The sequence below is a fragment of the Phragmites australis genome, chromosome 4 (genome assembly GCF_958298935.1).
Source record: "Phragmites australis chromosome 4, lpPhrAust1.1, whole genome shotgun sequence".
Classification (NCBI taxonomy): Eukaryota; Viridiplantae; Streptophyta; class Magnoliopsida; order Poales; family Poaceae; genus Phragmites; species Phragmites australis.
Genome location: NC_084924.1, coordinates 47,071,106 through 47,091,867, shown reverse-complemented (window position 1 = coordinate 47,091,867; position 20,762 = coordinate 47,071,106). Strand labels below are relative to the sequence as shown.

The 20,762-nt window shown below is 47.1% G+C and overlaps 1 protein-coding gene and 2 pseudogenes across 2 annotated transcripts; 1 reads left to right on the top strand and 2 right to left on the bottom strand.

Annotated features, from left to right (window-relative positions):
• Window positions 1–1,897: 1,897 nt before the first annotated feature.
• Window positions 1,898–5,203, top strand: LOC133914880 (probable inorganic phosphate transporter 1-12; annotated as a pseudogene).
• A 2,000-nt stretch (window positions 5,204–7,203) lies between these two features.
• LOC133914879 (inorganic phosphate transporter 1-1-like) lies at window positions 7,204–14,209 on the bottom strand (annotated as a pseudogene).
• A 3,554-nt stretch (window positions 14,210–17,763) lies between these two features.
• LOC133916909 (inorganic phosphate transporter 1-2-like) lies at window positions 17,764–20,358 on the bottom strand. 2 transcript variants are annotated; one of them, XM_062360796.1, is made up of 2 exons: window positions 20,295–20,358; window positions 17,764–19,609 (listed from the first exon to the last, which is right to left on the bottom strand). In XM_062360796.1, the coding sequence occupies exon 2, from the start codon at window positions 19,566–19,568 to the stop codon at window positions 17,985–17,987; it is 1,584 nt and encodes a 527-aa protein (XP_062216780.1). In that variant the 5' UTR covers window positions 19,569–19,609; window positions 20,295–20,358; the 3' UTR covers window positions 17,764–17,984. The 2 variants fall into 2 exon arrangements, with proteins under 2 accessions (XP_062216780.1, XP_062216781.1); XM_062360797.1 differs by having other exon boundaries at window positions 20,290–20,352.
• Between the last annotated feature and the right edge of the window lie 404 nt (window positions 20,359–20,762).

Below are 20,762 nucleotides of genomic sequence, written 5' to 3'. Positions count from 1 at the left end.
CGACATACCCTGGGTATATTGTCAGGGATTAACCATCGACAGTTAGCGCACCAGGTAAGGGACGCGTTTTCACTTTTCGATAAATATTCGGCTACCCATGACTGGATTCACAATAACCGCTGAGTCCTGTTCCGAGGACCTCGGTCGCCACGAGGTGTTCGTCATGGGGTACGACCCAGATGAGCCCGGTGTGCTCTAGGTTTGGGACACTGAATCAGAGTCCAAAAGCTCTAAGACTCAATGTGAAATTTGCATGACAAACCATGCAACAGGGGTTAGTGGAGGCCCTTGTGTCTCGAACACCGTCGGCGAGTCCTTGGCCTTGCGCCTAGTGGGATGCCTGCCCGACACCGAATAAGGAGACGCTTCGATATAGCCCATCCACTGTAGTGCCGCTTAGAGGGGGCCCCTGCTTTGGGTGCGATCCTTGATGGCATCATCATCTAAGTTGTCACACCATGCGTGTGTTGGGGACTCTCCTCCTCATGATATGTCACCACTTCGCGTTCAGTAGCTTGACTATGAGGCTATGACACCCGCATAGAATCTGTAGACCATGTAAATGCTTCTCAGCCACCCATCGATGGCCGTGCTGAAGGATTCACTAGTAGCACCATGGCTATGTGACCTCGCCCTTTTGGTAGAGATCGTCCGATGCCAAACTATAGCGAGAAACACCACTTTCGTCGCAACGATTGGTGAAGGTCGCGGTCGCCAATACTCACAGCAGGAAACAACCCGTGCTTCCTTTGTGACAGGAAGCACTCGGAGGCCCCCAATGTGTCAGGACAGGCAACCCACTGACATGCGTGACTCTCTTCATCAAGGCGACCTCCACGACGTGATCCAGGGCAAGAGGGTCGGTTGGGAGCAGGAAGATTCCTGCTCAGCACATAAGCGAATGCAAGGCAAGCGTCATTGATAGCGGTCACATGTAGCATCTGCTCGAGTGCACTCTCCTCCTCGGAGGCTGCCAAGAACCAGTCAACATGAGTAGTTACGGAGACTCAATGGGGCGGATCTGAATACCGGTGGCCCAGAGTAGTGAGTCGAAGGGTGTGAACTCCTAATTAAGGCGATAGTAGAAACGCGCCCGCCGCTGGTCGTCCTCCCTCAGCACTCGATCCAAGTCTCTCTTCTCTGCAAACAACTCCTCTTGACAAGCTGGTTAGGAAACAGGTCGTAAAACCATGCAGGAGTCAACTGGTCGAGTTTCACCTGGCATGCCTAGGACTGCATGTGGCTAAATGGTGGTAGGGCTAACGCACCTCGAAGATCGCCTTGCAGGATCTCTCATTCTATCGTAATCTAAGCACACACTCGGCCACTGGTTCCAGACTATGCTGGTCATCAATACTATCAATAGGCGTGGTCGAGGGCTCAGGGTGAGTGAGATGGGGTCAATTCTAGGACTCTACGACCATAAGTAGCGATACAAGCTCATCAGATAAATTAAAAGCTTCGTTGATACATAATGCAAGCCTAAATTATAGTTCGCGGTTTACTCTTCTTCAACGACCTCTGGCTCAAGGCAAGTGAGATGGGCGGTCAATTCTAGGACTCTACGACCATAAGCAGCGATACAAGCTCATCAGATAAATTATAAGCTTCGTTGATACATAATGCAAGCCTAAATTATAGTTCACGATTTACTCTTCTTCAACGACCTCCGACTCAAGGCGAGTGAGATGGGCGGTCAATTCTAGGACTCTACGACCATAAGCAGCGATACAAGCTCATCAGATAAATTAAAAGCTTCATTCATACATAATGCAAGCCTAAATTACAGTTCGCGGTTTACTCTTCTTCCACGACCTCAGTTCGAGGGAGGGAGGCTGGATGCGACCTCCCATGGGGGCTGCCACCAGTGCATCCAGCATCCACTTCTGCGTGCATCATGGCCTTCTTGGCATCCACCGTCACCGTCGTCGCCACCACCGATCTAGATCTAGATCTGAGCATTGGGTATGAGAGAGAGTTGGATAGGAGAGAGACATGGGGATGGAAACTGGAATGAAATAGGAGGAAAGAGGGGGTGGTTTCATTTTTGTATTCAAGGTGGTCGAGATTTTACGCTTGCGGGAGCATCTCTGTGTTTTTTACGGTTGCGGGTGGTGGTAACGTCCAGCGGTAAAAAAAAAAAAAACCTATATACGATTACCATAACTATTGCATTATGGTTGCAGGCTAGGCTAGGGAGCAATGTGTCTGTTGGCGGAGAGGTTACGTATGTACGGTCGTAATGAATAAGAATTTACTTATAGGAAACGGTGCGATTAATGGTAATGTCTAACCGTAAAATAATGAACAGATATACGATTACAATAACAAATGAATTACGGTTACAGACTGGGTGTCTGGCTGGTGGGGTGGTTCAAGGCTGGTCAGGGTCGGAGGGCGCACATGGCCTGGGTGTTAAATAGCTATTTTTAGCATAAAGAGTAGAATAGAGAATACATATGATGTTTTTATTCAATATTTGAATAAATATTTGTGAACAACATTATCTGCATCTAACTCCTCGTATATTTGATCCGTATTCGTGACTAAGCCTATTCGCTTCTGTATCTTTATCTAGAATCATCCGTGTCTCACTTCGATTCCAATATAAAAAAAGATTAAGATAAGATATAAGATGTGCAGTGCAGTATTCATCCCTACCTGATCTAATTACACCCTTACAACCACCGACAAATGGCAAATGATCCAAGCTTGTCCCAAAAAGATGCCTTAGCTTTTCCACTCTAGCAGTCGTCGATAGTCAAGGCTGATGGAAACAGCGTTGATTCTCCACTAGGAGGAAACCCCTGCGGGAGCTTCCTGCATAAAGGAAACGCTCACGGAGGCATCTACAAGACGTCGGCCTCGGTTGCCAAACCTGGTCAGACCGCCCGGCCCCGGCGCCGTACAGCCGCCTGCGCCAGAGGGCCCCACGCGGTCACTCGTGCGGCCTGTGCTCGGCAGCCAGGACTCAGGAGCCAGCCTGGAGCCTGTGAACCGCGCGCGAGCAAGGTTCACCTTACCGACCGAAACTCGGTAACTAAAAATTTACAGTTATCACAGTAATTGATCAAAAATTAAAAAAAATTGGATAAAATTTATTTGGTAAAATTTGAAATTTGAAAAAAATCACGATTTTAGCCGTTCGATAATCGGTCGGTTTGGACCGGTTACCGAGCGGTTTTTGCGATTTATCGAGCGGTTTTTTTAATTTTCCGTATTATCGATAATCGCTCGGTTTTCTTGGTAACCACTCGGTTTTCTTGTAACCACTTGATTTTCTCGATTTATCGAGCGGTTTTCTCGATTTTTAGTGAAGTTCAACAAAAAATCCGAAAATTATCTCAATCTTGTAAAATCAATAACTAATTCATCTGAGCTTCAAATCAAGTGAAATAAATTTTGTTGGTTTCCCTGTAACATGATCTACATGATAAAAGTATTTATACTCATAAAAAAGTTCAAAATTTTCTGTGAGAAATTGTATTTGTTAAACCAAGTTAAATGCATAGTTTACTCTTTGCTAATCCAAAAATTATGAAACTAATTTTGTTAGTCTTCTTACATGATCATATGTCTTTTAAAAATACATGAACTCATGAATTAGTTATTTTAATATGCATGATTGTGTAAATATGCTGCGATTAGATTAATTCATAACTGACCCATCACACCTCAAAAATTAGTGAAACCACTTTCATTAGCTTATTTATACTATGATTTACGTAGAAAAAATAATAGTAAACATGAAAATGTTAATTACAGTGCTGTTTTTTAACATATTCACTTTATGTTTGTGAACTTTGTAAAAATCATAGAGAAATTAATAAAACTCTAAATAAAGTGAAATCAATTTTAAAGATTCTTTTAAAATATGTTTTACACAAGAAAAATATGTGTTTGTATGTTAAACTTTTTCTTAACTTGAGTTAATAACTGAGCCGCATGCTTCAATTTTTTTTCATTTTTTTCAAACTTCATCCCTATAGAATATGATGCAAACGATATTATTTTTGAAAAAAAATTCACAGAAAGTCTTAGAATTTTGTCTAGCTTTTTTAGAATTTTTTTTAATTTTTTATTTTTTTTGAATTTTTTGAATTCAGATTCGGTTACTGTTTGGTTTCTAAAACCGAATCGGATCGAGAAGATCGGTTATCGCGATATAAAAAGTGCGCACGAGAGCACTAGAGATTAGCGCGCGTTCCATCGGTCGGCTGAGCCGTGAAGCCCGTGAGCAGCCGGGGAGGAGTTCGGCTGAGAGAGGATGCTGCACATGGGGCGTCGGCTGTCCGCGGGCGGATGGGCGAACTTTTTGTTTTTATATTTTTTAATTAAAAATTACAAATATATGATATTTGTAATTTTTATTTAAAAATAAAAAATAAAAAAGTTTGAGGCAGAGTTGGAGAAGCTGGATGTCATCACGAGGAACAAGGACTACGGCCTCTTCTCGTCGCGGTTCGTGCAGCACCATGGCTCCCACCTCCTCGGCACGGCCACAACATGATTCATGGTGGACGTCGCGTAATACAGCGAGAACCTGTTCCAGAAGGACATCTTCACCAGCATCAGCTGGTTACCCTAGGCGCGCACCATGAGCGCGCTCGAGGAGGTGTTTCGCATCTCCCGCGCGCAGGCGCAGGCGCAGACGCTCATCGCGCTCTGCGGCACCGTGCCGGGCTACTGGTTCACCGTCTTCCTCATCGACATCCTGGGCCTCTTCGCCATCCAGCTCCTGGCTTCGCTATGATGATCGTCTTCATGCTCGACCTCGCCATCCCGTTCCACCACTGGACCACGCCCGGTAACCACGTCGGCTTCGCCGTCAAGTACGGGTTCACATTCATCTTCGCCAACTTCGGGCCGAACGCGACGACGTTCATCTCGCCGGCCGAGATCTTCCCGGCGCGGCATCTCCGCTGCTGCCAGCAAGGCCGGTGCCATCATAGGAGCCTTCGGGTTCCTCTACGCGGCGCAGTTGCCGGACAAGGCGCACGTGGCCGGGTGCAAGCCTGGGATCGGCGTGCGGAACGCGCTGTTCGTGCTCGCCGTGTGCAACTTGCTCGGGTTCTTCTTCACCTTCCTCGTGCCGGAATCGAAAGGGAAGTCGCTAGAGGAGATGTCTGGCGAGGCCGACGACGAGAAAGCCTCCGGCAACAGCGCCAATTCCGTCCAGCCTTTTGGAATTGAGATGGTGTAGTCCCTATAATGCAACGGCACGTGCTTGCATAAGTACAAGTTTTTTGTAACGGCAGTAGACATTGAATTTTTTGTTAGCACGTAGGAGTATCTGTGTGTTTTTTGTACTTGTAGCTTTTTGGTTGAAGCTACCGAGTTGGTTGTCAAAAGTTTAAGGTAATGAGTTTGGAATTGCTTTTTAGTTTGCTCGAATATGCTTCTTTTTTACAACTAAGCCAGTCGAAAATCTCCATGTTTAATGCTTCTTTTTAGGGGCCATGTTTTAATGCGGGTTTCCCAGCGAACAACCTTGTAAGAAGAGCCAGCCTCAGGAGCCTGAACTCGACAGTTTTGGCCCAAGAATTTTTTTCCTTTTTCTGGGCTCTGAGCCAGCTCAAAGATGGGCTTGACCCAATAATTTTGTCCTTTTTTGGGGCGGCCTTATAAAAATTGGCCCGGTCTGACTTTTTGTATGCTCTATTGTATTGCTGACGCGCTATAATTTTCTTCGAGAGGCGGGGACGGGCTATGATAAAAAAAAAAGACATTTGTAGTTTTACCCCCCCCCCCCTCGGCATCCTTCAATTCCTCGATCTCCAACTCAGCGGCTACAGATAACCTCTCTGCAGCCAGACACTTGTAGGGTCAGTTCCACTACGTATTCTATAAGAAAAAAATCGACTTGTAGGATGGCCTGTATTCTAGAAGAAAAAAAAGCTACTTGTAGGATGACCTCGTGCTTCACAGGGCGCCACAGAACGAAAAGTCCAAACCTGTGTGCTTATGATCCCAGCCATCTATGTTTGATGTCCAGAAATGAAAACAATATGACTAATTCAAATACTTATAATAGTGAATTCATAGTTTCAGTTTTACGAATTCTCAAAGCTACATATAATCAGTTCTAAAAAATTATTGGAGTCGGAGTTCTGCTAAACATGCCCTAGCAAACAAGGGAATGAATCTTCGAACTCATACTGTTCATATGTTGAGAGTGGGAGTTAACACAAAACAAGGGATCAACAATCTGTTAGACATCTTCCTTCTTAAATAAAGGAAAAGGTTGAGAAATTTGGTACTGATATAGTGATAAGTGCATCACAGAAGTAATCTCAGGGTGTAATGCAACATTAAGCGCTTATAAATTTTGAGGAAAATCGAACATAATTACTAATTATTTATAAGGCGTTTACAAGGCTAAATAGTATAAAATGATAAAAATGTATATAAATGGAGTATTGCAAAGGAACTCACTTTTTCACCAAGTAACCTAGGGTTGTAAATAATTTTAGAAATTATTACGCCATATGAGAAGAATATTAGTGAATTTTCTCAGATTTTTGGGAATTTATTTGAGGCCTTAAAAATTGCTAGAATTTCTTAAAGTAGCCATTTTTAGAGTTTTTTATTTTGAAACCTAGATGGGGTATTGAGATGAATCCTTTTAAAATGGATTCATCATGAATTATAGGACATACAGAAAAAGTTTCGTGAATTTTAAAGTACGGTAACCCCACTGTTCAAATAGAGAAAGCGGAAAGAAAACAATTGAAACCGCTGAAAACACTGTTCATCTGAAAAGTCGCCGGGGTTTCCGCCAGCGTGGCCACTTTGTTCATGCTAATGAATATGACGTGACTACGTTGGGAGTCACGCCAGACACTTTGGCGTGATAAAAGGGGCTAGTTCCTAAAAATTTAGATGTCCACGTGTTGTTATTAAAATATTAGTTTCAAAAAAGCTAAAATAAAAAAAAGTCAAAAGAAAATGCAAGTAGATATGCAACAACAGTCAACTGCTCCATCGGAGGCGTTTGTGTGAGCGCGCAGGTATCAGAAGCAAATTTTATAGTACCTTTTATGAAAGACCTCTGTGAGACTCTGATCCAGCCGCACATCCTCTGATCCAACGGCTAGATTGAATAGAAGAGAGAGGGGACACGTGTCATCACAGGGAAGGAGATCTTTCGTAGGACCCGGTCCTATATAATTTACTTCCGCGGGCATTTGCTTCATTATACATTTATACTGCCTCTTTGTCGTCGGCGACCTCCTGGGATATCACCTCGAGCGACTTGCCCTTGCACTCGGGGATGAGCAATGTCACAAGCGTGCCCAAGAAGTTGGTGCATGCGAGCACGAAGAGCGCGTTGCGGATGCCAATGCCCCTAGGGTACCTGGGCTCTGGCTTGTGGGGATCCTGCGCGGCATATAGGAACTTGAACGTGCCAGTGATCGCGCCGGCTTTCTCAGCCATGGCGGAGATGTCGTGGCAGGTGGACCGTAGCTACGCCGGGTATATCTCGGCCGGCATGATGAAGGTGGTGCTGTTGGGCCTGAAGTTGGCGAAGAAGAAGGTGAAGCCATACATGACAATGAAGCCGATGTAGTGGCCGGGCATCATCCAGTGGTGGTACGGGATGGCAAGGTAGAGCATGAACACGGTCATCATGGCGAACCCCATGATCTGTATCCAGAACCTGTCGGTGATGTCGATGAAGGCGACGGTGAACCAGTAGCCCGGGATGGTGCCGTAGAGAGTGATGAGCACTTGCTCCTGGGTGATGCAGAACATCTCCTCGATGGCGTTCATGGTCTTCGTCGGTGGGATCCACCCGAAAATGCTGAAGATGTCCTTCTTGAACAGGTTCTGGCTGTAGAATGTTGGCCCTTCAATTACTTTTCATGCACTCCCCACCACAAAGAAGGAGATGCACGACCACTCCACCACTTGCGAATACTCATGACCACTCTAACGGGAACTAACGGCCACTCATGAGCACAAGCAAGCACTGGTCGCTAAAACATGGGAAACACACAGAAGCAAGAGAGAGAGAGTGAGAGAGGTATTTGTGCCACTCAACCACCGTGAATTTTCAGGTTTTCTTCTTCTCTTATTTACAAAATCGGACTCCTGCACATAGACTACAAAAGGTGCCCCATGTTGTGCCACTTATGCTGCATCGCACGTCGCAGCTAACGTGGGGCAAGAAAGTGGCACTGACACGACGCACATCTGGTCCCACGTCTCAGTCCTATAACTAAGCGCATGCCCCATACATGTGTGGAAACACGCGCTTTGACTCAAACACAAAACGAAAAGAAAGAAAACTGACAGCAACAAGTTATTTTCAACAGACTTCCCCTAATCTTGTTGCACCTTTTTGATCTCGACCACGCCAATCCTTGCATGAAGCTCCTAGAACCGAACGTGGCTGAGTGATTTGGTGAGGATGTCCGTGAGCTATCATTCAGTTTTGAAAAACTCAAGGTCGATCTGTCCTCCAGCGACACAATAATGTATGAAGTGATAACGAGTGTCAATGTGCTTGCCCCTATCGTGGAGGACTGGATTCTTGATGAGTGAGACGGCAGACTTGTTGTCCACCATTAATGTCGATGCTCGAAGCTCTTTGTCGATGAGCTCGCGCAGCAACCAAGCAAGCTAAACTCCCTAGCAAGCTGTCGTAACCGCAATTATGTACTCTGCTTCACATGTGGAGAGTGCGACCACTATCTGCTTTTGTGATTGCCAGGAGATGGGACTGTGAAGGAAGAGAGCATTGGTCATGCTCTTGCGGCCATAAAGGTCGCCAGCCATGTCGCTGTCGTACCCCATCAGCGCCAGTGCGGCTCCTCCTTCCTTCTTGTAAACAACGCCATAGCCGCGAGTACCAGCCATGTAATGAAGGAGGCGCTTGATCGCCGAGTAGTGATCTTCATGTACCGACTGACGTACCCTACAACGAACACCATGTCTGGCCATGTGTGCACCAGATAGCGCAGACCACCGATGATGCTTTGGTAGTGCATCACGTCAACAGGTGGTGCCTTGCTCGCCTTGGAGAGCTTCAATCGCTCCTCCATCGGTGAGAGACAGGGATTGCACCCCTCCATTTCGCTCCTCTCTAGGAGCTTGCTAGCATAGGTGCTCTAGCAGAGCGTTATGCCGCCTTCACTCTGACTCACCTCAATGCCAAGGTAGTAGGTGAGCAGACCAAGGTCACTCATTTGGAACATCAACATCATCTCACGTTTGAATTTGTCGATGTCGCCATGGCTTGACCCGGTGATGATCAAATCATCAACATACACGTCGACGACCAGCACACCATGTCTTTCATGTCACATGTATTGGGCATGCTCGATGGCACACTTGATGAAGCCCAGTGAGACGAGGCTCACATCTAGCTTGATGTTCTAGGCACGGGGTGCCTGGAGCAGCCTGTACATGGCCTTTTGTAGCCGGAGCACCTTGTGCTCTTGATGCTCGACGATGCAACCCGGTGGCTGCTGCACGTAGACCTCCTCGGAGAGCTCCCCATTCAGGAATGCAGACTTCACATCCATGTCGTCAACGGACCAGTCCTTGTGTGCTGCCAGTGCCAACACTGTGTGCACAGATTTCATTCGCGCGATGGGTGCGAGCACTTCTTCAAAGTTGACACCCTCACGCTGAATGTAGCCTTCTGCCACAAGTCGTGCCTTGTGCTTCACCAGCTCACCGTTCACATATTGCTTGACCTTGAGCACCCACTTCAACCCAATCGGTCGATGACTAATTGGTGGGTCGACGAGCTCTCATGTTTCATTGTCCTCAATCAAATGCATCTCCTCCAGCATAGGGCGGTGCCAACACAACTCACGCTCATCCTTGGTGAAGCTAGATGGCTCCTTTGCACTCACCAAGTGCAGCTCATGCTCGAACGGGGTCATGCTGTTCAGACTCTTGGTCTGCAAGCTGTTGAAGAGGAAGACCGATGTGGTCATTGTCTCTCCCCAAAACGCCGATGGCATCTGCTTTGCCTTGAGTAGACAGCATGTCATCCCGATGATAGTCTAGTTGCGCCATTCCACAACACCATTCTGCTATGGGGAGTATAGTGCTGAGGTGGTGCTCGACTCCCTACTCGATGCAGTACTGCCCGAACTCAACCAAGGTGAATTCACCACCCCTATCATTTTGCAGTGCACGCAGTCGCCACCCGATCTCTGTCTCAACGCGCGCCTGAAACTCCTTGATCGTCGTGGGCACCTCGTCCTTGCTGGCCAGCAGACGCAACCATATGTAGTGGATGTGATCATCCACTAGCAATAGAAAGTAGCGTCATCCACTAGAATAGGAAGTAGCGTCACCCACTGGGTGTTAGTGGAGTGATGAACCCGCGTAGATCACCGTGCACGAGGTCTAGATGACCCTCGGCGTAATTGGCCTCCTTCCAGAATGCAGCATGTTGTTGCTTGCCAGGAAGATAGCTGTCACAAACCTCGCTGATGTGGTCGATCACCGGAATACCGCGCACCATTTCATGGTGCGCCAACCTCTTTAGCGCATCGAAGTGCAGATGACCAAAACGGGCATGCCAGAGCCACACCTTATCATCGTGCTATGCGGACAGACACACCAGCTGTGTGATGTTTGGTTCAATCGTATACAGCCAGTTTTTAGAGCGCATTACCTTGGTGAGAAGATGACACTCCCAATCACGGATCTATAACACTCCCTCATCGATCAACACTTGGCAGCGTCGCTTGTCGAGCTGACCAATGTTGATGATGTTGCTCTTCAACCTAGGGATAAAGTAGACGTTCGTGATGGTGCGGTGTTCGCCGTTCTTGCACTTGAATAGCACCGTGCCACTGCCTCAGATGTCGACGATGGAGCCATCCCCGAACTTGACCAAGCCGACGAATGTCGGTGTCAAGCTTCGCGAACGTGTTGCCGTTGCCAATCATGTCGTTGCTAGCGCCAGTTTCCAGATACCACATGTCTCTCTGGCTCTTGCCTTCGCAGCTAAGGTTCACCTGATGTGCATGCATCTCGTCAAGCTTGATGCACCCTGGATGTGTCAGCTCATCTGAGTTGGTGAGGGAGCACACCTGTGCCATCAGCAAGTCTGGCTCATCATCATCACCCTGCACGAGGTGGGCTTGATCCTTTCGCTTTAGCTACCTGCAATCCTTGGCCCAATGACCAAGCTTGCCGCAATTTTGTTACTTGTCATTGCTGATGTCACGCCCTGACTCCTGCTGGCGTTGCAGATGTTGGAGTCACCCTTCTTGCGACTCAGCTTTCCACGGTGGCTTCCACATCCACCACCCTTGCCTGAGTTGGAAGAGCCCTTCCTCGGCTGCCGGTCCTTCAATCGCGCCATCCACTCCGTCTCGGTGAACAGGAGTTGCCCGCTAGCATTTGTTGGAGCGGCTTGCATGCAACGGTCCTCTACAGCCTTCAGATGGCCGGTCACTTCTTCGATGGACAGTGTGGACAAATCGAGCAAGGTCTCAATGGACAGAGTGATCTACGCAAACCTTGGAGGCACCAACGCTTGTACTTTTTGACAACTATCATGTCATCGATGACCTCACCGACGATCGCCATCTAGTTCACCAAATCGATCAGGCACATCACGAAATCCTCCACCGCCTCGCCGTCACAGAACTCAATCGCCTCATACTCCTTGCGCAGCTGCTGGGCTTTCGCTTTCCACACGCGATCGGTGCCGACACGCACGGCCTTGAGCCTATCCCAAGCCTCCTTGGCGGTGGGCTTGCTAGCCAGCATGGAGGTCATTTCTGGTGAAACCACCCGGAGAATGGCCTCTAGTGTCATCCGGTCTTCTTGTTCTTCAACGGTGTCGATGTTGATGGCATCCAAGAGCCCTCGAGTTTGGAGCATCAATTTCATCATCAGCGACCAATCGTCGTAGTTCGTCCGGGTCAGAGTTGGATACGCCGTCGAGCCTCCAACCTCTCATACCGTGTCCTTCGTGAATAGGTTTTGGCTATAGAATGTTGGCCATTCAATTACTTTCGGTGCACTCACGGCCACACGGAACGAGATGCACGACCACTCCTCCACCACTCATGAATACTCATGACCACTCTAACGGGAACTAACGGCCACTCACGAGCACAAGCAAGCACTGGTCGCTACAACACTGGAAACACACAGAAGCAAGAGAGAGCGAGAGATGTATTTGTGCTGCTCAACCACCACGACTTTTTGAATTTTCTTCTTCTCTTATTTATAGACTCGAACTCCTGCACGTAGACTTCAGAAGACACCACATGCTCTGCAACTTGCGCTGCGTCACACACCCTAACTAACATGGGGCAAGAAAGTTGCACTGGCACGATACACGTCTTATCCCATGTCTCAGTCCTATAACTAAGCAGAGGCTGTATATATGTGTGGAAACACATGCTTTGACTCAAACATAAAACAAAAAGAAACAAAATTAGCAACAATAATTTATTTTCAAGTGAAAAATGCAAAAAAACCCCAAAAGTCACTTGGATTTTGACTTTCCCCCCAAAAGTTGTTTTGTTGCAACCCCCCCCCCCCCCCAAAATTTTTTTTGACTTTGTTGAAACCCCTCCCCCCAAAAAAAATTCAAAAAAAAAATAAAAAAATCCTAAAAAAAACTAGATACAATTCTAATACCTTATGTGAAATTTGTTTTCAAAAATAGTATCCTTTGCATCATATTTCATGGAGAGGAAATTTGGAAAAAAAATGTACAACTCATTTATTAACTCATGTTATTTTAACTTTGTCATGTCTACCATTATTTTTTCTACACAAATAACTGTATAAGTAAACTAATAAAAGTGGTTTCACTAATTTTGGGGTGTTATGGATTAGTTATGAATTAATCTATCTGCAACACATTTACTCAATCCTGCACGTTACAATAACTATTTCAAGATTTCATGTATTTTTACAATTTAGAGGATCATGTAAGAAGACTAAAAAATTGTTTCATAATTTTTGGATTAGTAAATAATTAACTATGTATTTAACTCGAATTAATAAATGAGCTGCACGTTTCTCCATGAAATATGATGCAAAGGATATTATTTTTGAAAAAAAAAATTCACAAAAGGTCTTAGAATTGTCTCTAGTTTTTTTAGAATTTTTTATAATTTTTTTAAATTTTTAGGGGTGTTTTTGCAACGAAACTAAATTTTTGGGGATTTTTTTTTTCAACCAAACAACTTTTAGGAGGAAAGTTAAAATTCAAGTGACTTTTAAGGGGTTTTTTATATTTTTCCCTATTTTCAACATAGAACCCGATGTCGAGAAAGAACCACGTGCTAGTGATCGCCAGGAGGTGGAGGCCGTGGTGCTGCAGGAACTGCGACGAGAAGAGCCCCCACTCCTCGCCGGAGACGATCGTCTTCTCGACGCAGTCCACGCTCCCGTCGATCTCGGTGTGCAGCACCTTCAACAAGCGCCGTGTACCGCGCTGTCTCGGGCATCTTCATGCGCCAGTAGTAGGTGAGCGCGGACGGGAGGGTGCCGAACATGAGGATGATGCGCCACACGTAATCGGTCTGCTGGACGAGCGACGCGACGTGGTCCTGAGAGTAAGCCGGCGCCGGGTACGAGTTGCGGAAGCCGGCCGAGACGACGAGCGCGACGATGGCGCCGAAGAGGATGCCGAACCCCTGCATGGCGAGCACGGCAGCGATGAACGTCTCGCGCGTCTTCTTATTGGCGTACTCGGACATGATGGTGGCGCTTAACGGGTAGTCGCCACCGATGCCGAAGCCGAGCCAGAAGCGGAAGAAGCAGAGCGTGGACACGACGCCCTTGGCCGTGTGCCCGAACGAGAGGCCGGACGCGACCGAGCACACGACCATGAGGATCAACGTGAAGCCGTAGACGCTCTTGCGTCCGAGCTTGTCGCCGAGCCAGCCGAAGAAGAGTTGGCCCGCGAGCGTGCTGCAGAGCGCGACGCCGGTCACGGCGGCCGACACGTTGGGTGGCAGCGAACCCGGGTCAGGCTTGGAGGGGTCGGTGTAGTAGATGCGGTCGAGGAGCTTAGTGATGACGGAGATGCAGAAGAGGTCGTAGGCGTCGGTGAAGAAGCCCATGCCAGCGATGACGATGGCCATGAAGTGGTTCCACTGCGTCCTGGCCTGGTCGAGCTTCGGCAACACGTTGAGCTGACCTCCCGGCGCCATGGTTTCAGCTGTCAAGCTAGCTTACTCCATTGTACTACCCGCTATTGCTCGTGGAACTGCCGCAGCTGGCTGTCACATATATATCTCGTTGGCGCAGCTGCCATAGCAACATAGATTTCCCCAGTATGCGGATAAGGTGACTTATTCCACCATTTACTTTCTATTGAGAATTTTATAGTATAGACTGTACATGTTCTTTGTCCTATATACAGTGTACATATCTCAATACAAAATTAGATAGTACAGATAAATCACCTTACCCTCGAGGTGGCATTCTGGTAACTACATTTTCGTTTGCCGTACCCAGAATGCTAAATCAGTCAACTCTGAGCGCTACTTGAATTCATCCTTATCGCGATCAGAGGAGGCGGCAGACTGCAAAACCGGAAGTCGCGCGAGTTAGCTCGGAGCCATCATGCTTCCCGCGTCTGCAAGGTGTAAATCGGCACACCTTCATCAGCGAAATTGTAAGCAAGCTGGTGTATCTCCTGTGCTGTGACGGATATTCCGTACAGGTAATACGTCGCTTCTTATCAGGTCGAGACAAAAACAAAAGGAAAAGGAACAATCATAAATTTGCCACTGTTTTGAATCGTTATTATAAATTTATCATAAAAAATTACAAAAATACCACTAGAACTGTCATTCGAGTGTCATTTTTACAAAAAATAAAAAACCAGTGGCAAATTTGTAAAAGCCCCAGAGAAAAATGGTAGGGGTGCACAGTGAATTAGTACGGGTGATACCATTTTACTCCATGCGAAGTTGAACAAAATCCCAAAAGAAAGCATGATTAAATGATATGCCTATGGGTGGGATTTTGGAAATTTTAGTTGCATCCCTTGTTTCAGTTGTTTGGTGACCTAAAGGTTGTCACTTCTACTGTGCGCAGCCTTCGTTTTTGAACTGGCTGCACTACTGGCTAGGCCAAGGGCTCACTAAAATCCAGTTCATGGATCATGGATGTCCTTCCGGAGAGTGGACACAGGTCGCACAGAGCACAAGGAGCACAAGGGCCCTCACTCTATTCAAGTCTCTTGTTTCTTAGTTCCAGTTTGCTGAACAAGATCTGGCTTGTCGCTGTCAAGTTTGGTGATGGAATTGACAGGGATTGGAATTTCAAACTAGAAACCAAAACGGGTCCCTTTGCATGGATAAGTTGAAACCAGAAGAAGTTTCTAATGAACTGCATGCTATGCAATGTGAGGAAATTAAACACGTCAAACATGAGCCAGTTAACACGAGGTTTAATGAGGAATGCAATAGGATATAGTAGAGAAATGATTCCCCTGCTCATCATTTAAAGGACCGAACCATGTTATAGAGAAAGATGCATAGGAGTCTCACTAAATTTTTGAATGATCTTTCCTACTTATCATCCAACGCGTCTTCCTTCCAAACATCAAGATCACATACGTCACAATAAATGTGTATACCTTAGGAACAGGTTAGGAAGCTCACAAAACACCAAGGAAACAAGAAAGAAAAGCAACGTAAAGTACCGAGAAAAGATCTTCGAACCAACCGGGAACAAATAAACGAAACAATATAGATATATAGGGTATCAGCCTAACCTTGCTTAAGGGTCGGTCTAGCCTCAAACCAGCATAACCTAACTCACAAAAGAGAGGTGCAGCGGTCTAACCCATATATTAGTTGTGAGCTAACCTTAAATGTCAGCAAAACTCTCGAATTAAAGGGGATCGGTGTCTAATCTTATGCATAGATCGGTCTAACTTATGTTCCTATAATTTGAACCACAAAACTTGAGAAAAAAAAAAAGAGATGAAAAACCAATCAAATAAACACCGGATCACCTCAAATCTGGACCATAGCCTAATCTTGACATGTAGAACCTAATCCAACAGGAAGCACTCACAAATATAAAAAAAGAGAGATATCTTTTTCAAAATTGATGTTTCCTAGATAGAAATCGAAAAAGTGAGATTTTGAGGAGCTCATGAGATGGATTATGTCCAGATCTTGAAGGATAGTTTCTCACATATCATAGCACTCAAAAACTCAATGAGATCACACCAAAAACTTCAAAGAGCAAGAATCACAAGAAATCCACCAAAAGAGGTAAAGTCAGGCAAACCTAGAAAATCTCACAACAAGATCCAAACTTGTGAGGATGGAAGGATGGATCTGGGCATATACAAGATATACCATCTCTTACACCATGAAAATCAAAAGGGATCAAATAACCATAAGAAGAGGGAGCCAAAAAGGCAAGAAGTCAACATATGCACATAGAGATGAACAAGCAATACATTGAGAGAATTGGTTGGACAAATTTGGCTATATGTTACACTTGGATAGATGTTGATTACAGCTACTCCTTGGCACACTCCAAGCCTAGGATGATAACAAGTTCATTTACAAAGAGTCATCTCCGATCTCTTTCTCTCCTTCACCTCATCACTTTCATCTTTAACCTCACCCGGTATCCCGATCATCCGGCCCTAAACATCCCTGCTTAGTCCATCCTCCTACTACACTTGTTGGCAATTAGCTAGATCGTTCATATGATCCCACACCATCTATACTAGTACAAGTACCACATAAGACATTTGATCTGTTGTGTAAACTAGTGCCCGGATGTCTGAATCAATTCAATTGGGCGGTCCGACGCAAAAAAGATTTCAGTAGTAGGTTTGTTCTTCGTTCTTTTGGAAAACAATTTCAGATACTCCTTCTACAGCATGAATTTATTAGCATGTACTTGTCGTTCCATTGTAGAAGATAAGGAGTAAATTGCACCTTAGTTTATCTCAGTATCCGAAGTTTAATTAGTGAAAACTAAGACGAGGGTACATTATATGAGGTGGAGATTACACTCTAGGCCGAAATCACGAATGCATCTCGGAGCCCCAGTTGGTTGGCCAAGAGGATAATAGCCGATCAGATGGCTTCCCTCTACATTGTCAGATGATCTATCGTAATCTCGTGGATCAGATTTTTAGAGAACACGGTTATCCATTTTGTCCACTCCAATCCACTTACCGGTGCCGCTGCACGCCAGCCGAAACCGCCCGCCCGCTCACTACCGCCGCTCTCGCCAAACATCGTCGCCCGCCGCATCCCACCGCACACCGCTCCGCCGCCTCCCGCCACACGACGCCCCATGTCACCCGCTCACTGTCGCTGCTTGTCGCCGCCCGCTCCCTGTGTACGGTCGCACGTGGGAAAAAAATCGACAGCCGTGGAATATATAAAGACATGTCGGCATTCAGAATACTGACATGTTACGAGAAGTCGCCTGTCGGCATTTTGAATGCCGATATGCCGTCACCCTATACGAACTGCCTACGTGGCACCACCCTTTAGGTGGGCCCATAACTTGTCGACTTTCGGAATACCGACAAGCCCTCGGGCCCATTGCCACGTAGGCTATCGGCATACGGAATAACAATAGATCCCTTATCGGTATTTTCTGTACCGACAGGTATATATTCTTGTAATTTTTAATTTAGTTATTATTTTTACAATTTTTTAGTAAAATAATACTATTAAAAAAATCCTGAGTTGGGAGGTGCTTCAAGCCTTTCAATTCTCTTCTAAGCATAAAAAGGACACATTTTTGTGTATTGTATTGCTGTGTCATTCGTAAGAAACAAATCCTTTTACTCATTGAGAATGTTTGTTGATAAAAAAACACAAATACCATCACAAATGCAATTCTCGATTGAGAATTACCTAAGTAACCCAACAGCAGTTGTTTCAAACTACACGCAAACAAATTCGTAAGGTAACCACACAATGACAAAAGCAAGCATACAAACAGAAACCATCCATGCATCATGCATTCATGCAGGAATGTGTAGATCTCTAGACACGGGCAGGGGCTTCGGTGTCGTCGACGACGTTCTCCTTAGAGAGCTCCTCAAGCGACATGCCCATGGACTCCGGCACGAACAGCGACATGAGCGTGCCCAGGAAGTTGGTGCCGGCGAGCAAGAACAGCGCGTTGCGGATGCCGATACCCGGCGAGTACCCCGCGTCGGGCTTCTTCGGGTCCTGCGCCGCGTACAGGAACCCAAACGCGCCGATGATGGCGCCAGCCTTGCCGGCCGCGGCGGAGATTCCGTGGCACGTGGACCGGAGCCTCGCCGGGAAGATCTCGGCCGGCACGATGAAGGTAGTGCTGTTGGGCCCGAAGTTGGCGAAGAAGAATGTGAGCCCGTACAGCACCACGAATCCGGTGTGGTGCGCCGGTTGCGTCCAGTGCTCGTACGGTACCGCCAGCGCGAGCATGAACACGGTCATCATGGCGAAGCCCATGATCTGGATCCAGAACCTGCCCACGATGTCGATCAAGGCCACGGTGAACCAGTACCCGGGGACGGTGCCACAGAGCGCGATGAGCGCCTGCGCCCGCGCGATGCGGAAGACTTCCTCGATGGCGTTCATGGTCCTCGCCGGCGGGATCCACCCGACCTTGGTGAAGATGTCCTTCTGGAACAGGTTCTGGCTGTAGAAGGCGATGTCGAGCAGTAACCACGTGCTGGTTGTGGCCAGGAGGTGGAGGCCGTGGCGCCGCATGAACTGCGACGAGAAAAGGCCCCAGCTGTCGGCGCCGACCACCTGGCGCTGGACCTGCTCCTCCTCCTCCTCCGCTATCACCTTGTTGAGCACTTTGGCCATGTCGGCCGTGGCCTGCTTCGTGTTGCGGGCGATGAGCGCCGTGTACCGCGCCGTCTCGGGCATCTTCATGCGCCAGTAGTACGTGAGCGCGGCGGGAATGGTGCCGAACATGAGAATGATGCGCCACATGTAGTCGGCCTGTGGCACGAGGGACGCGCTGGCGTCGACAAAGTACGCCGGGGCCGGGTACGCGTTCCGGAACGCCGCGGACACGATGAGCGCGACGATGGTGCCGAAGAGGATGCCGAAACCCTGCATGGCGAACACGGCGGCGATGAAGGCGCCGCGGGTCTTCTTGTTCGCGTACTCGGACATGATGGTGGCGCTCAGCGGGTAGTCACCGCCGATGCCGAAGCCAAGCCAGAAGCGGAAGAAACAGAGCGTGCCAATGACGCCCTTGGGCGTGTGTCCGAACGATAGGCCTGACGCGACGGAGCAGAGCACCATGAGGATCAGGGTGAAGCCGTAGACGCTCTTCCGGCCGAGCTTGTCTCCGAGCCACCCGAAGAAGAGCTGCCCGGCGAGCGTGCCGCAGAGGGCGACGCCATTGACGGCGGCCGACACGTTGGGCGGCAGCGAGCCCGGGTCAGGCTTGGAGGGGTCGGTGTAGTAGATGCGGCCGAGGAGCTTGGTGACGAGCGCGACGCAGAAGAGGTCGTACGCATCGGTGAAGAAGCCCATGCCGGCGATGACGATCGCCATGAAATGGTACCATTGCGTCTTGGCCTGGTCGAGAGTTGCCAAGACGTTGAGCTGGCCTCCCGCCATTGTGTCAAGCTTTCCCTTCTCTGCTCGTGCTGCTGCCGCACCTGCAAATTAATGATCGTATTCCTCACTAGGGATGTGTGTCTTTCAACTTAATTGGCAAGATCCCGTCTAATAATTGAACATTTCGGGTAGCTTGTTCCCGTTGATCAGAGACTGATCGGAGATGCGAACGGGCTCACAGCCCGATGGCAAAGTTCTAGGGAGGGACCGAGCCAGTCGGGGGTTCGAAACCCCGGCCTCGCATGACCCTGTGTTCAATGAAAGCCATAGAAATGGGTCTCACTGTCAAAAAAAAAAGTCGGAGATTGGTGGAATCGTATAAACTTTTCATTTTGGTTGATGTGCTTCTCGATTCAATCCAATTTTTTTAAATAAAGTTCTAAGTTCGAATTCAATCCATTTGAGTGTAATCAAATGAAAATATTCTAACTAACGCCTGCTTGAATCTCATGTTGATCCAATGGTAAAAAAATTCGATTTACACTAAAACAACTCACGAGATAGATGGTATCCTCAAGGGTGGAAAGGAGATAGCTCAAAAAAGGACTAAATCTAAAATCACTAAACTGGCCAGTATCACAAATTTCGATACCCACCGAGATTTTCGGTAGCCGGCAGTAACCAGACATTTGAAATCCAATACTCTACTAGCTAAGCATAAACCATCATTTCAGCAAACTTGGATGCCAGCAGAGAGAGAACTTGGTTGCAAGAGAGAAACCTTACCTTGAGCAGATAGAGGAAGATCGACTCAAGTTGAGGTCAGGAGAAGATCCTTGTGCTCCAGCCTTGTTGGTAAGTGTCCTGAACGGTGTTGCATATATATATAGCCAAGCAGGCCGGCAAGATGCAAACAATTAGTGCGCCAATCTCACAATGGCTAGCTGCACGTATAAAAAGAAAACTTTTGAACTGCATGTCATGCCTCCATACATTACTGAAATGGCCCCTCACAAGTTGACATGTTACTAAAAGATTGGTGTATTCGAAAGTCAGATGTTTTGCTTGGAGAGTTACAGCTAGCTTTATCTGTATTTCTGTTGGATGGTCTAGTCTAATCATGGAATGTCCAATTAGGTTCCGAAGATCTGACTTTCAAGTTTCGATATAGAATTGTGAACTTGGGTGTGCATGACTTCAAGCTGTGTGAGGTAAGAACGCTGGTAAATCCTGTTTCAAACATGGTTCGTAGAT